Here is a 17,716-nt window from a genome sequence, read left to right as displayed (position 1 = left end):
GTGGGTTCCAGAGATTCCTGCACCTTGGAGCTTCCTCTGATACTACAGCACTAAAAACTCTTGACTGAGTAAAGAAGTGTCTACTAAAGTAGAGGCTTTTCACCAGGCCATGCACTAGTCTGTCTCTGCTGAGCCAGGGGCAGTGCTGAACCAGCCCAGATAGCATGTTCTCCCTGGAGCAGGCACCAAACGCAGCTTCAGCTGCCACATAAATGAGGCAGATTGTCTGGGGAGAGGGAGGGAAAGCACATGCAGAGAAAGAGTCTGCATCTCTCCATGTACCAGCACAAGGCAGATGTATGCCAAGCACCCAAGCTGGCCTGCGAACTGTGGGAGACCCCCAGCCTGGCAGGCTGCTCAGGACCCGCAGCGAGGACACGTGCTTGCTCAAAAGGCTCCCGCAGGGGAGCCTGCAAAATCCTCATGGAACAACTAAGGAGTTCAGGAAATGCTCCAAACTTGTCAGATGAGGACAGCAGAGCTGACTTTTCCTCATTCTTTGGTTTGGTATCTAAAGAAACCATCCAGGGTGAGAATAGCAGCTCAGTGTTAGTTTAACAGGGAGTAACAGTTGAAGAATAGCATCTCCCTGGAGACACTCCTCCATTTGTATTCCAAACCTATTAAAGATGCACTGTATATATTTAAATATACTATTGAGAGCATAGTTGATAATTAGACCTTTACTCATGCTACGTTGAAAATTCATGTAGTAGTTAATATGGCAGTTTGGTTGTTGCATTAGGATTTCGTTCAGCTGCACGGCAGGTAAACATTCAGAGAGATGAAAATTTCAGATGAAAACATACATACATCCAAACATCAGAACAACACGCCTCACTCGGAGCAGTCTTCATCCCCCAGGCTCTTCCCTCTGCACCCATACCTCGGCATTCTAAGAGCAGGCAGTCTGTCATTTAAGCTTACTGCTGCCCCAGGAGTTACTCTGACCTGCCCTTCAACACCAGAAGGTGCCAGCCCTGCCCTTGCTTGGCCCCTCAGTGTGAGCCTCTTCAGCCTGTGAAGTCAGCAGACACATTTACCAGGCAGGTTTCTGATGAGGTTTTGCTCCCTGAACTGCTTCAGGGCTAGCAAAAAGTACTTGGCAGGAACATGTCACCAGGAACAGGGAAGCAGTAAAGAAGGGTCTGCACTTTTGCAGTGAGCTGGATGTCAAGGTAAGCTCTCCGACTGTGTGAAGCTTCACCCTCACCAAGCAATTCTTCCAATTAAACAACCTATGAAGCAAACAAGAGCCCTTAAAGACCTTGTCCTATCTCTGTGTGTTACATACATGCACTCCGTACACACCCACACACCTGTCACATCTCTAATTGTTCAGGTGAAGAGATAAGGGGATATGAGAACAAAATATACAACAAATTAATTATTTTCACTTTTTTTTAATTAAGTGAAATTTGGCTACCACCCTAGGTCAAAGTGAACTCTGAGAATTTTTATCCTAAAAAGAGGATTGTATCAAGAGGTTCAGGTATTCACGCTTCTGTTGGCAATGATATTGCAAGCAGAAAGGCAGTTGTATTTAGCAAGACAGGGACATGTTGTCAGTGGTTTAATAGCTTTCCCATCTGAAAAAAAGATAGAAGACTTACTGTGGAATTGAATCCCCAACAAGAAGTTCAGTTAAACCTTTCAAAATGTGGAAGAAAGAAAAAACCTTTACTCCAAGGATGCAGAGCAGCAGCTAAAGGAACCTGGACAGAGCTGACAGACATCAGAGCCCCTTGGCATCATCAAGTAGTCCAGCCTTGTTGACAACACATTCACCTTCTGTAGCACCATCTGCCATGGGCTTTGGTCACTTTGCCAAGTAACTCTTCCCAGTACACAAGCTTTCTGCTGCTAATGAGGATGCATCTAGCAGGAAAACAGGAACCCCAGTCAAACTCTGACAGCATCCCAATTCTACTGAAAAAAGATCCAATTGCAGATTTCTGGTCAGGGAAGCATGTAAGATCTTGACAGAAAATCTGCCTGGCCATGCAGGAGAAAGAAGCTGTTCAGAGCTCTGAAAGGCAACATGCTAACAAAACCCCATGTGTCAACTTCAGAAACTTGGGAGGAAGAGAGGGAACAAATCAATTAAAGCAGCTTGTGCCATTCTAGCTACTGGTATGGATGACTGTGACAGCATTATCCATAATTAATTGCATGAATTTTCTTGTAGCATACAGTAAAAAGTAAGATCAGCATAACGGCCCATTCTGACCTTCGCTATATCAACGTGCACTTTTCACTCAGCCCAAATTTTGAAATTTCAAACTAGAGTAAGGGGACTCATCTTTGAGCATGGCGCTGCACACAGAAGCAGATGGCATCCCTCTGCAAATGCTCTGGCACGTGTGACTAACAGAAGGTGACAAAATACCATCACACATATTGAATAACTGATAGAAAGATAAGGTTGTTCAAGCCATGTTTGCAAACCTGGTGTGCAAAGTCTGGTACATGGAGCCATGTAGTACAGCTGCCATACAACCCAGCAGCTCCAGGCAGGACCTGTTCAGCACCCAACAGGACTTAGCAGAATGTTACTAGCCAGAGACAAAACCTTATAGTTCATTCTCTAGGAAGTCCTAGATCAGACTTGCTAGTGTCTTTATTGTGGAGGAAAAAAGTGCTTCATCACTTCCAGATCCTCAGCTAGCTGGAGACCTAATTGGCAGAAAGTCTACATCAGTACTTTCCCCCAGACAGGATCTTCAAACAAGAATCCATGGCTGAAAAATGCAGAAATCTGTAGCAAGGAGCATCTTTTAGGAACAATTCCAGCTGAATTAGTACAGCAGCAGCAACACAGGCATCCAGGAAGATTAGAATAGAGCTGGCGCCTACAGCTATGAAAGACTGAATCTTTCCAAATGACTGTTGTAGGACACCAAAGAGATAGAAGATATCACAGCTGAAAACAATTTTCTTTGCAAAAGAAATTAACATATAATGGATCTCAGTCACAAATGAAAGCTTTTGCTTGATTAACTGCAAAAAAAAAAACCCCACCAACCTACCACCAAACAAGAAGTCAGGTTAGGCAAAGAAACAAATTCCTCCTACATCAAAAGCTCTGATTCTTATGAAATAAGATAAATAAGAAAACCAGAACAAAACATAAAATAACCCCCCACATATAATTAATTGGTAATTGGGGGCAGAAGAGCAGTGCTAATGGCAATGAGATGGCACTTTACCTCAGAATACTCCTCTGCAGGAAACTTTCAAAAGTCAAGGCAGTATTTTTAAAACATCCAGAACTGCCTCATTACCATCTTATGTTTGTAAATGAGATTATGTTTTGGTGAGGACAGAGCATTATTCTAGCAACAGCAATAGGGATGATGCATTCACAAAAATATCCAGCTCCTACTTCCAAGAACGGACTTCCAATATAACTATACATATAGTAGTCAGATGTTAATTTAGTGTTAGAGGAAGTGACTGCCCCTTAAGCACAGCGGACTCCTGAGAGTCCCAAGGCACTGCGGCAGTGATGCTTAGGGCTCATCACTCCTTCCTTGCAGCAGAATATGCAATGTCGGCCACTGCAGCCAATCTCACAGCAACAAAGGACTCTGTTAAGTGCTCAGGATGTCATCATAGGCACAGTGGCACTGGAATGAAAGGGTGACCGTATGATATGGCTGTCTGACTCACAGACTTAGGAGACCCAGTATTTTCTCAGGCATCTTTGGGGATATTCCTGCAATGAGGCTGCTCCAAAAAGGAATGGAAATACTTATCTCCAGCCTCAATTATATACCTTTCTGAGTATGTTTTTAACTGCAACAGTAAAGACAGCATCGGTGTCCACCAAAAAGTAAGATGCTCCTACCAAAGGAGATACAATTAATAAAACAAGTCTGAAAAGGAGACACATCACTGTAAGAGATCAGTTTAAGCAGGGAAGGTTGACCACAGCATCTTAGGATCAAGGCCAGTGAAAAAATATGCAGACTGTCAAAGATACCAGCCTGCCTTAATAATTACAAAAAAAAAAAAAAAAAAAAAAAAGATGGTGAAATTGTAAAAGCATCAAATATGTGAGTCCTCTGGATCAGTCACATTTTTATAATTATATTAAGCCACTCCTACTGCTGGAGTTCCAGAGCATGCCAGCACAGATGATAAAATACTACCCCAATTGCACTGCTTACAGTGTGATTGTACAGGCTCGGTCAATCTCCCAAGTAATTCTAAAGACTATTTTTCTGTTACACTAAATAGTTGCTTAGCAAACATGTAACAGGAAAATCAGGAGCAACATATACAACAACAGTTCTTTCATCAGTTTGTCATCACTACTGCTTGACCACCCATATCAAGTAATGTAGAAAACCCATCCAACAACTCCAATAAACACTTTCTGGACACTTGCCTAGGAAAAGATTTGCCCCAGGGGAAATTCACTTGATGTGACTTGCAGGTGTAGAACAACCCAATAAAGCCCCTTTCATGAAACATCATCAACTACATTTGAAAGGACAGCATCAGTTTCAGGATGGATAATAAATGATTAACTGGTAATCTAGTAACAGGTCTCAGGGCACCTGCCCATTATTTGTTGTCCAGCTTCAGGTAGATTTGACAAGAGGGAGAAAAACCTGGGGGTTTTCCCCTTCAAAAGCAATATACAGAGGGCCAGTTTCTGCCTGTCACTGAAGAGGGTCTCCAGATCACACACTAAGGCCAAAACTGCATTTGTGTGTTAGTGAAAACATTTTGAAAGACATTAACACAGACCCTCTGCCCTTTGGTTACAGTGTACTCTAAAGCAGTGCCTGCAATCCTCCTCCCCAATTTGTCTAAAGCTAGTGTAAGCTTGACAAGCTGTCACTCTCCAGCTAACAGCAGCTCCTGGCTTGGGAAGTGTCTGAAGGATGGGGGAGGAAAGCTATTGTGCATGGTGAGCAAATACAGCAGCCAGCAAGCTTTCAGTGTGCCGTTTGATGCTGACAAAGCCTTTATTGCATTAGTTAGGGAGCACATCACCCGAAGAGTGCATGTGCCTCTGTGTCATAGATATATATATATATGTATTCATGGTGTTTTTAAGGGGTTAAAAGTAGCGTGTTAATCCTTGTTATTCCCCAAGTTATCTGTGACCATTTGTAAATTATAAAAATTTTTCATGTGATAAAACAGACTAGTACTCTTCAGGCTGGAAGCAAGACTTCTGTAAAACAATGAATAATAAGATCAACAGGCAGCAGGGGAACACACACACACAAAAAATTCAAATCAGAGGTTTAAAAAATAAAATAAAATCCAAACTAATTTTCTACCGAACAAAACTAACTTATGAAGCTCACTGATACAGGATGTTATAGAGGGCAACATATGAATCAAAAGTTAATAAAATAAGCTTGTGGAAAATAGGCCCAGCATGTCTATTAAAACAGAAGCAACCTTTGTCTCAGCAAGTAACTAAACAGCAAAATTCCAGAACTAGGGACAACCACCGGCAAAAGATGTTAGGGTTAGGTTATCCATTGCACATGCTATTTCCCTATGCTTGGGCAACCTCAAGACAATAAGCATTACAAAAAATAGGATCTTAGGCAAATACAGAATCTCAGGAAGCCTTCCGTCACTCGGCCTTGGGTCTCTAAAAATGAAGAAATAATGTATGTTAAAATTAACTCATTCAAGATAATTCTGTTCCCATTTTCTGAAAAAAATCAAACATTTGCATGATATGAAACACAGCAGCACATACTAGATTAAAAAGCGAGGAACAATTACAAGTTAATCTATCCTGATTTCTCATTTGCTGTTTAGTTAAGGTGTTTCAACTTGCTGCATTTACAAGTGTTGTTAGGACAGAGCATTCAGTTTCTACTGATGAAAAACTGATTTTAAAACTCAGTCTGAGCCCACCCAACATGAAACAAGGCAAAGTAAAAATCAAATAATGTTTCTGGTGCTGAAAGATAGTATTTTGTAGGAATTAAAAAAATGAACACCTTTATCATTAAGGTTGTTTTTTTTTAATCCATCACCTACAATCTTTCTTACTGAAAAGACTACTGTAACATATATACCTCTGCAAATATTAAACCAGTGCTGCCATCTCTATTCTTTTTGTTTTTAAGCAAAGAAAAAGTCACGTTTATTTTGTAGTAGCAATAGTTTCTTTTTTATTTTTAATATACTTTAGGAAACAATATACAAAGCTGAGCTTTGCCACCATTTTCAAACGGTGGGTTGCTCCAATTACACAAATTCAGCGTTTTGTGATGGTTAAGAACAGCAGTCAGCACCAGACTTAAACAGTTAGCTACAACACAAACATCCTTCGAAATGAAATGTCATAATATCAAGACAGGTAAACCAGGAGTTAACATATGACAACTGTTGGGGAGGTGTCTTAAATCATTCTTGTTGAATTTTATATTTCATTAAATATTTTATACACATTTTCCTGTTTACAAGTTTTAAACAAAACCTCCCTTGAGGAATTATTTAAGTACAAAAATGTTCAACAAGAACAGTTCTAATAAAGAGTCCCCAAACAGACCAAATTTTAATATGCGTTGACCAAAGGAAATGAAAACCAGTGTTTCTTTGTTTTAACATGTTTATTACAACAGATACAATTCACATCTGACTAGCTTTTTTTTTTTTCCTCTTTCCCCTCCCACAACCATGTTAACATGTTCATTGGGCTATTTCCTTATATTTGAGCAAGTAATGTACTTTCAGCACACATGCCCAGCAGTACTATAAGTCCATTCTTACAGGGTGCAAATGGAAATACGTTTCAATAATTTATACAAACAAGTGGGTTATGCTCAATCACTGCAATTTTAAGCTACTGTACACAGGAATGAAAAGATTATAGAAAAAGTGCCATAGCAACAGTGCCTTAAGAAAAGAGAAAATTAGAAGCATTAAAAAACTGATAAAATCAGATTTAGGATTTCACGGGGAAATGGAACACAGAAAATGAAAAACACTTCTCTGTAAAACAGAAATGGAGAAGCACTGCTCTCAATTCGGTGCAAGTGTGGAAACAGTTGTTTCATGATATTTTGTACATTACCCAAATTGTCGCAGCCTTAGACACAGATCGCCTGGCGCTTGCATTGAATTTTAGGAAATGCAAAATTTCTGAATGATAAATTAACTAGAAAAAAAAAAAAGAAAGAAAAAAAAAAAGAAAGCTAATTTTGCAGACAGGTTTACATGTAAAAGGCTAGGTATTTAGCCACCTCAGCATTGATTAGTTTTGGATGTCTAAGCTCTGATACACATGGCTTCCCATGGCTTCACTCTACAAAACATATTTACAACGTGAAGAATACATCTACAAGAAATCTACATTTCAAGGGTTTTACAAATCATTCTTGTATCTTTCCCCTGAATTTGACTCCCTCCTGTCCCCTTCCCCATGTCAACTTTTTTTCTGCCCAGCTCAACGGTCCAAAGTCTACTCAAATGCAGCTCAAAAGTGTTAAGACTGGGCATCAGTTTAATAGTTCCTGTACTCAAAACCATGTGCAATTGTTTACAACTTTTCACACCATGAAGGAATTCTGATTCTTTAGCTTTTCAAGTTCTTTAATTTGTTGCCTCAAAAATAGTATCCTGCAAGAGAAAAGAAATAAATTAGTATAAACACTTCCATTTTACAGAGATAGTAAGTACCTAGACAAGTATTTCTACAATTTCAGTGAAAGATACCAAGCATTTTAGCTCTATTAATAAAACTCAGTATTTTTAAATTAATCCCAATCTGTTTAATCACCTACAAACACTGTATGCAGATGCAGAGACCTGCTGTGTTTGATACATTTGTCCGGAAAATTAAGTTGCTATATTTCATTATGACTGATACACAGTTATGCTTAAGCCTGTTCTTCCCTTGAATCTAACTCCCAGAAAAAGCAGGATACTGGCAGAGTATGCTGAGTAACTGAATATTCTGAAGAATGTTATGCTTGTGTCATGCAGTCTTCCAGACTACACAAGAACCGGAAGTGCTCAACTTCTTTTAAACCATCAAGTTTTCTTCTAGGTACAACACTTTTTTTCTAGTATTTGGCTCTGTGGCTAGTGGTAGTCTCTAGTTATGGTAAGCTCCAATCTCAAAATATGTGATCATTAAAAGTCACCTAAGAAAAAAAAAGTTGCAACTACACTTGGCTTAGAATTATATTGCTTATATATTTTTGCTCCTTCTACTGAACTGACATAAACAATTATTGTGATCAATGAACACGTGGTTTACACAACTGCTTCCCAGAATTTTTAATTATTATTTTGAAACGACTTTTCACGATGCTGAAGTGTAATGCAAGCATGTGAATGAATTAAGAAAATATTCAGGGAAAGTTGAAGTGTCATATATTCTACGCACTGCAAAGCAACTTTAATTGATGCAGAAAAAGCATCCACTTCAGCAGACTTTTGTAAAACACTTTTTAAGTATGTGTCCAGTTCAGTAAAAATTAATTTTCTACTGAAAAGTAGGCGAAAAACAATTAAGATGGACACACTGAAAAAAAACATTTAACTTAAAAGGCATGGGCGTATCAAACATATCAGTCAATGAAAAGTGTCTTTTCACATGCTGTCAGTTATGGTTAAAGTGATATACTCGCTTTGCCTAAAGTTCCCTCTTAGAACAAATTTAAATAGTTATTTTCTGTGCAGAAGTACAGAAATAATACCATCATTCAAATGTATTTGCTTTGATAAGCCCATGCTTTGTGAAAGCCTCCCCCCACCAACTTGTTACTTATGCCATGTATTCCACGTCTTTGGGATTGCAGCAAAAATAAAAGATACATGTTATCATAGATTCAAAGTCATAATAATCATTATCCATTGATAGCTTAAGGATACACAGTGTACAAGAAACAAGGTGCTATTTAGTGAGCTGAACAATGACATCTGACGTGTTATTTCAGATCAAATGTGCACTGAGACAGAAATGAAACCTTAGGAAATGAAACCTTCAAGAAACCAAGCAGTTCATTAAATATACTACAGAAATTGTAATTTATGTAATGAAGTGATGAAATAAAATTTTAGAAAGAATGGATTTTTTCTTTATTAGGGAAGATTTAGAAATATATTATAACTTACTTTTGACTAAAGGGTTGTTTTACTACCTGCCAAAAAGCAAGACCTTCAAGGATAAAGCTAGCTATTTAAACAGCATGCAATACTATTAAATCAGCTCAAAATAGTAAATCATAATCACTGTATTCAAGCTGCAGTGTCACTTGAGGTAACATCATTCAAAAAAAGAAACACTATGAAAGTAGATTCAGGATCATGACTGCTGGTGAAAAGTTTCAGCATGTACTGTAAGATTAAACTTTTCAATCTTGCACAGTATTCATCAACGTGGTTGTGTATCGCTTCAGTGATACACAAGACACCTGCTATTATTGACTTAAGAAGCAGAAGTCTACTTTGCTATAATCAACATTTCACTAAAGAACCCCAAGATCTTCTCAGATGCCTCCTACCTAAGTAACAAACATTGAATTTTTATTGACACCTGTTCAAATTTACTCTGGCTTTAGACCTAACAAATGTCTCATGCAAACTGTAGTGTTTAAGACCAGTATTAACTGTGCAGATCTGTACCTATGTGATCTATGCATCATGTATTGACAGTTTTTCCTACTGCAGTAATGTATCTGGAAAGATACTACTTTCTAAGTGAAAACACATACAGAAGCTGCATATCTGGTTCTATTCACTGGAGACTAAGAGTTATTTGTGAGAGAAACAGGTAGAATGTACACAAGGAAGACAGCTTGCAAACCTGGCAACTATTAGCTTACTTTGAAAGTCATCAGTAAACACAGCTCATGCAAAACAATGCCAGAATGGAAACTCTAATACCACCTTGAAAATTACCATTTTGACAATAAACACAGAGCACAAACTTACCTTTGCTCACGCAAAGTTGCTTGAATTTCACATACTCGAACTAAAGACCTTAAATTCTTTAATTCAGTACAAATTTCTGACATATGGACACTTCCCATGTTATGGGCTTCCTCACGTAATCTTGATGCCTGCAACGGTTACACATAAAGGTTAGGATTTTGAATCATGCATTGGAAACAACTGGCTGTAGGCAGAGGATTGCTGGATGAATGTGTCTTGAAACAGCAAAGCACTCTCACTTCAAAACAGAACATTAAATCAGAAGTCAGAACATCATCTTAACAAAGCACATTTAGAATCAGAAATGAACAACACTGACTGCCAAGAGATTGCCTAACCCAGGTCCATGCTATGGCAAGGATGGTTTAGATTTCTTTGATCCTAACAAACGTTTACCCAACCATCTTGAAAGACAGTACATGACAGGGCTCTGAGCTCCAAAGTAATTTGTTCAATTAGTTAAAAGTCTCTATCTGCTATTTCAATGGCAGACTTAAATTTCCCATCTACATTAAGCCTTAGTGACAAAAGAACTGAATGCCATCTTTTGAGCTACTTTATACAGGGAAAAAACTTTGTAACTCTCTACAAACTCTGTTATATTAATATCCCCACTTAGTTAGGTAGAGACAAGCAGAAGTGTAAATTTGGAAAGTGTGACCTATCCCAAATGTGTTCATTTCTTAGTTTTATCACTGAACTGGGTATGACTCCAGAGAACTCCTCAACACCACCAAGGAGACTGGTATAACTACTCTGAGGTCCTGTGTATCACACTGCAATAATAAAAGAGGACTTCTTGCAAGTGGCACAGTGAAAAAAAAAAAATGTTTCAAACAGATCCTTCCCTGCATTATTACTGTTTAGAAAAGTTATTCACTGCTGTACTGGGTCTGGCTAGGATGGAGTTAATTTTCTTCACAGCAGCCCATATGATGCTATGTTCTTGATTTGTGACCAAAAGTGTTGATAGCACACAAATGTTTTAGCTGTCTTTACACAGTATCAAGGGTTTCTCCCTTTCTCTCTGACCCACCCCCAGCAAACAGGTTGTGGATGGACAAAAGGTAGGGAGGGAATGCAGCTAGGAGAGCTGATCCAAATCAACCACAGGGATATTCCATACCATACAATGTCATGCTCAGCAACAGAACTGGGGGGCAGTTTTCTAGGGGTTGCCATTGCTCAGGGATTGGCTGGCGGTAGGCAACTGCTTCTGCATCACTTATCCTCCCTTCCCCGCCTTTTACTTATTAAGCTGCCTTTATCTCAATCCATGAGTTTTCTCACTTTTGCTCTTCCAGTTCTCTCCCCATCCTACTAGGGAGAGTGAGCAAGCAGCTTTGTGATGCTTAGCTGCCTATCAGGGTTAATCCACAACATCTGCCTAAGTACTTGTATACTTGATTTTTCCTTCCCCAAAATAGTGGTATTTAGCACAGGTCAAATTCTGGCATTTCTCTAGTTCAAAAAAAGCACTCTGTTTTCTAATTCCCTACAGTAAAAGTTTTCTTTTCTGGAGTGTGTTGACATCCAGGAGTACCCTGGTTTCCTGCAGGGCATTTCGCATGTCCTCTGTACACAATCCCTGAGACTAATAGCAAACAATCAATAATGACTTTGCTATTTTTTTAAGCTGATCAGTCACCCATCTTTAAGTAACTGCATTTAAAAGGCCTTAAAATCACTTCCGCATAAAAGATTCTTGTTAAAAGGTGTTAACAGTCTTGCTACAAATGAAGATATAGCATTTATTCCTTTCCTGTATTACTAAAGTCTGATACTTTATCAAAAAAACCCGACAAAAACCTGATATAATTTCTTTCTAAAAGGACCATGCTGACTATTACCAGGGTTGCCTTTTCAGGTGTTTGTAAAAAGGTATATTAATCATTTTTTTCTACTTAGGTATTATTCAATATTCAAAGTACTGATAAAATTATTATGTATTACACCTATACTTTTTTTTTTTTAAATATCAAATATCTGACTTAAGTCTCTGAAGCATTACTATTCAAAACTGGTCTTTACACAACACTGTCATGTGAAATCATCTGAAAGAACAGAAAGGACAATACAGCATTTATTTAACACCTGACACAAAGATTAAAGTATCCAACCAAGTACATGACCACCTAGCATTAGCTGTTTTTTTTAATCTCTTTATTACTGATATAGTGGGGAAAAAGAAAGACCTATGAACTGTGTAAATCTTATTTTCTGCATTAAGATATATGCCAATTCAGTACACACTGAAAGTAACATGATCAAAACTATGGGCCAAGGCCATAGAGAGAAGTGGCTGTGCTTGCTCCATTTCCTTAAACATACATTCCACAGCAATGGCTCAGCCGTTTGACTCAGTACAGGCTGGTAATGTCTTACAATTGAATTTTTAAAATTAGTTAAAAGCAACAAAACAAGAACCCCAGAGTCCAAACAGGGTATCAGTCTAGACCGCACTTCTAAGAGTCATCGTGCAAGTTACTACACAAAAGCCTTCAAGTGTAGGTTTCAGCCAGCATGCAACCACTCTTCAAAAGATCAGAGTAAACTGGGCTAGGTAAGATTAATATCCCATACAGACTGTCAGACAGGGTTGCCTGTGAAAGGACTTGAACTAGACTCAATAACCAATACGGTTCCTTTGAGTAATACATTCCAAGCAGTTGACATACATCCAGTTTCCCTGTATTACCAGAACAGGATAGGTTTCATGCAGTTATAAAATATGGATGGCAATTCTACTGGATTTCCCATTATGTAAAAATAGCCCAAACTCAGTCTGAGCCCTCTACATCATCTTAAAAACTGGGTACAACAAACAAGGCAGAGTTCCTTTTTCACTGCGTAGAGCTAAAAACTCAGTGACTCAAACTATTTGAGACTACTCCACAGTTTAACTCCATCACTTAATACATAACATTTTCCACATAACAAAAATATCATTATTATAAAAATTTATTGAAGTTTATGTTCTTTGTAAATTTCAACAGAACTTTGGCTGTAAGAAAATAGTTAGGAGGATAATTATTCATTTGAGAGAATTTCAAAAGTACTGGTACTTTAAGCGACTGAAAACACTCAACTGCTAAATATCAAATCACATGTAAAACCTGCAGGTCTGGCCTATCTTTTCCCTCTCCTTTTTTCTGGCTAAGGTCAAGCATTGGGTTTTTTAAAAATACTTTTAATTCCTAGAAAAAGCAACCTGGGTAGGAAAAACAGATTTTAAACTACACATTTTGCACTCTCACAGGGAACTAAGTGCAAGTGTACTCACCTGTTTTTCTGCATGGTCTGCAGGCCAGCCTTGAACATGCTTTATAAGATTTTCATTGAAGTGTGCTGCTAGCGTAGGTGTTAATGAACAAGTGGGTCGTACAGATGTATTCTGTGGTGCAGGTGTTGAATTTGATGCACTAGTACTAGAGGTATGATTTGGACCTGGTGATGGGCTTCTTTGACTACTAGAATTTTAAAAAAAAAAAAAAAACAACAAAAAAACAAAAAAAAAAAACCAAAACCAACAAGAAAACCCCAACACTCTTTACTTGTTAGTATATCTGAAGCTGCATGGTGATACTTTCCAGATCATAAAACAGTGAGGTCCTTTTATCTGCCCTTCTAGGACTAATAATAAAGGGCACCTTTGATTACATGTCATCAATACACTAACCTATTGTAAGATATTCAAATCTGTGTTGATTTCTGCTGGCTTTGTGGGGAGAGGGGGTGGGTTTGTGTTTGGGTTTTTTGGGAGGGCTGGGTTTTTTGTTTGTTTGCTTGGCAGTCCTGTCCCAGTGACTGGCTTTACTGGAGACTCTGTCATACTGATGAGTTTGAGGGTACAAACAGAAGCAGGTCAGAAGTTTTTGAGTCTTTAATGTTGGCTGTCTTACAGACACTTGATTCTAATCTTTGGCAGTTGTCTAACCTACAACTCATTTTCCTCTATGGGTAGAATAAAGACATAGTGTACCAGCTCCAGCCTCTAGTAATCATGGATGGTGCTGTTTAAATTTTTCTGAATTACAGTACCAAAAATAAAATCATACTTGGCAACTAGATAAACATTTTTAATAAGAGGACTAGACCTTTTTATAAGGAGTAGTGAGGTTTTGGGGAACAGCTGTCAGTTTGTCCTTTGCTGATCACCCTTTCCCCATAAGAAATCCTGCTAAGGAAGATAGTCTTATTTTTGGAAACATTCACCATGGCCTGGAGTCTGTGTGAAGTGATACTGGTGGTCTTTTGACCTGCTAACCCATAGCCCATCCTCCCTTTGGGTTGTAGGACTTCCTACTCTGATATAACACCCATATTGAGTTCCCTTTAGGGTTGTACTGGCCCTCTGCAAACCACTGCTTTACTTGGCACCAGTATTTTGCTGGAGAAGGGAAGCTGAGTTTGTCCCAGTAACTGTGCTGCTGAAGCAGAAGGGTCATGCAGATAGCACTGTTCTGTATTTGAGGAGGTAGTGCACAATTAGAGGAGAGTGTGCAGGCTAGTATCAAAGACACTGTGACGATATTAGTATTGTTTAGTATCCTGTATCTCTCAAACTGTTACATGTTTGTGTGACTGTAGTATATTGAGCATCACAAGTTCATGTGTTTTTCTTTGGAAGTGTCTCATATGCAAAAATTGTAAGATTAAGGACAGGTGATTTGGAAAAGCCTGTGCAACTGGTATTTTCTTTTGTTCAGTGCACTAGAGTTGAATGAAAATGGACTAGCTCAGATACAGTTTTACTCATCTGAAAAAGATTTCTTCTGTCCAGGCAATATTTCTGAATCGATACAGAACAGATTCTTCCATTGTAGGTGAAAGCAGTCAGTTGGATGGGGACTCCTCTCAGGGCTAACTCCCTTTTTTATGGGAATGAACAACAGCTTAGCAACCTGAACTGTGGACAGGTGTTCCATAAAGAGGCTCTGTGAATTAACATTGCATTTTTTTACAGCTTAAATACAGGCTAATTGTGCAGAAGTTAATCACAACTACATTTCCTTTGCTTTTACTATTATTAAAACTTTTAAGTGAATAGAGCTAAAATTATTTTAACCTGTTTGGGAGGAAGCACCATCTAAGAAATATGTAAATAGCTGTTGTAAATTTGTGAACATTTCAGTCATGTAAGTTAGGAAACCTATGCAATATAGGCATACAGTAGGCATATCTTTTTGTAAGAGATAATTCCAAAGACACACCATTAATTGTGGCTGCTTTAAAAATGGATCCAAACGAATATTTCTATAATCGATAGTTTCATCAGGTTGCCCGTTTCTCTTTATTTCCAGAAAGGACTGGGAGTATTTTTCCTTTACCTTAGAAAATGCGAAACTGCTGGAGGGGGATGGTGTTTTCTTCCATTTTTTGTAGGTTGTAAGATTTTGTAGTATTGTATTTCAGAACCATCATGTTCTCATACTCTTGTACAGATGGCTTTGTCTCTTTGGAAGCATTCAGTTACCTGTGGTCAGTCTTTAACTCATCCAGCAGCTAAGGCAGGTACTTGGCTTTACTGAAGCATTTAAAAATACAGCAGTAGTTTGGAACTGTCTATCATTACTGCATTTGTAGCTCCCCCTGCTGCTAACATAGCAGTGCTAGGATATTTTGTGACAGTATGCTTTATAATTAAGATACAACTTTTTTTTTTTTTTAAACCTATAGGATTTATTCATTTTCCTGAAATTTTTCTGATGTGTTAGACTGATTTTTACTGATGATGTAGGAGTTGGAGAAGCCAGGTTGAGAAATTAAGAGGATGCAAGTCATGGGGGAACTTTCATCCTACTAGAAATAAGGAGTAAATAAGCATTGAAGGTGATGCCTCAATTTTACTTAGTTAATAAATGTAGCATTTCTCTTAGTATGCTGTATGAATACATAGAAACATAGGATAATTTAGGTTGGAAGGGACTTGATCACTAATTGTGTTCTAGTCCAAGTCCCGATTCTAAGTAGGACCAGCAAATTTGAATTGCTAAGGACAATGTTTAGGTGGTTTTCTAGTATCTCTTGAGCATCTTCTAATGTTTGACTACAGGTATGGTGAAATGTTTTTTCCCTATGTCGAATTAGAATTTCCCATGTTGCAAATTGTGTCTCTGCCTCTTGTTCTATCACTGTGTGTCTCTGAAAAGAGCCTGGCTGTCTGCTCTCCCCATAGGTATTTAAAAACATTAAGATCATTCTTCAATCCCCTTCCTTCAGCCTTCTCTTTTCCAGACTGACTAAACTTTTAACTTCTCCTGATAGGGCCTGTGCTTCAGCCCCCTAGTCATCTGTGTGGTCCTTCTTTTGGTGTGGCAGTTTAATTCTTGTCCAGTTTTGGGCTCCCTGCTATGCAGTGCTCCAGGTACTGTGGATCTTGTAAGATCTGAAGAGAGGGGAGGAATTGCTTTCTTGAACCACGCCCTTGCTAATAAAGCTCAGCATGTGCTTGTTCTGTTTTGCTACAGGGATACATTGCTGACTCACATTAAACTTGTCTGCCAGGATCCTCAGGTTCTTTTCTGCAAATCTGCTTTCTACCTACTCAGCCTGTGCTGTTTCATGGAGTTGTTTCATTATTGTTGCATGGGGATTATTCCACCCCAGGTGAAGGAATTTCGTATTTGCCTTTTTTTGAATTTGGTTCCCATCTGCCCATTCAGGTCCTTCTGAATAACAACCTGCCCTCCAGTGTACTGACTGCTCCCTCCAAGCAGGTGTCATCTGCAAACTCACTGAAGGTTCACTGTGTGCCACTGTCTAGGTTTTTAATAAAAATGTTAAAACATTATTGGCTTTATTATTAATCAGGGAAGCACAGCACTAGTCACTGGGTTTTCATTGGACTTCGTACTGCTGACTGCAGCCTTTGAGCCGAGCAGTTCATTCAGTTTCCCACCCACTTTACACATGAAATAAAGGCCGAATAAGTGAATAGTCTGACTATAATAATAATAATACTGCAGGAGATGATGGCAGAGACCTTCCTGAAGTCAAGGTAAAAAACATGGCTGCTTTCCCCTTATCCTCTGAGCGAGTCATCTCATCAGTCAGTGAGGTTGATCAGGCATAATTTCCCTTTGATAAATCTATGCTAGCTCTTTTTTGCCTTTTAGTCTTTTGTGTAGGTGGAACCACTTCCAGGAAGACTTGCTTCATGACTTTCCCAGAGACTAAGGTCAGCTGGCCTGCAGTTCCCCAGGTTGTTTTCCTCGTGCTTTTTGAAGATGGCTTTAACACTTGCTTTTTATCCCCCATCATCTGGAGACTGGCCTGCTCACCATGCTGCTTGAGTTACATGAGTTATAGTGGCCAGCTCCCTGAAGACACTTGGGTGCCTACCATCTGGCTGCATGGTCCAGTTAGCTTGACTGCTCCTTAACTTCTTCCTCTGCGTTAGGTCATATTTTCCTTGCACTGACCCTGCTGATGTGCTTGGGCATGTGAGAGGCCTGAGGGCAGGCCATACCCATGAAAACCCAGGGGGGAAAAAAAAAAAAAAGTTGGTGACTATCCTGGCCTTTTTTCATGTCCTTTGTTTCTAGGTCCCCTTGCCTTGTAGAGGGGCAGTCTACCTGTTCCTTAACCTTTCATTTATCCCTGATGTACAGCCCTTGTTGCCTTTCACATTCTTGGCTAGTTTCAATTCCAGCTTCAGAATGTAAATGCCATTTTTTTCCTAATCAGCTGAACATTTCTACAGTGAAGCAGTTGCACTTGTAAGTGGTTTTGAAGTAGTTGAGCCAATTACTGAAGAGAACAGAGAGAACGAACACCGCCCCTCCCC

General features: G+C 38.9%; 1 protein-coding gene across 2 annotated transcripts in view; it reads right to left on the bottom strand.

Annotated features, from left to right (window-relative positions):
* Window positions 1–6,385: 6,385 nt before the first annotated feature.
* Window positions 6,386–17,716, bottom strand: part of WAC (WW domain containing adaptor with coiled-coil) — a 61,168-nt gene continuing 49,837 nt past the window's right edge. Inside the window, exons 10-12 of one of the 2 annotated variants that reach the window (XM_026842270.1) lie at window positions 13,211–13,397; window positions 9,928–10,055; window positions 6,386–7,605 (exon numbers count right to left, since the gene is read on the bottom strand). In XM_026842270.1, coding sequence (XP_026698071.1) covers window positions 7,536–7,605; window positions 9,928–10,055; window positions 13,211–13,397 — 385 coding nt within the window. In that variant the 3' untranslated portion in view covers window positions 6,386–7,535. The remainder of the gene's footprint in view (window positions 7,606–9,927; window positions 10,056–13,210; window positions 13,398–17,716) is intronic. The other variant, XM_026842271.1, reaches the window with a different exon arrangement.

The sequence above is a fragment of the Athene cunicularia genome, assembly GCF_003259725.1.
Source record: "Athene cunicularia isolate RWA chromosome 2 unlocalized genomic scaffold, athCun1 chr2_part1, whole genome shotgun sequence".
NCBI classification, from domain to species: domain Eukaryota; kingdom Metazoa; phylum Chordata; class Aves; order Strigiformes; family Strigidae; genus Athene; species Athene cunicularia.
This window is presented reverse-complemented; position numbering and strand designations above follow the sequence as displayed.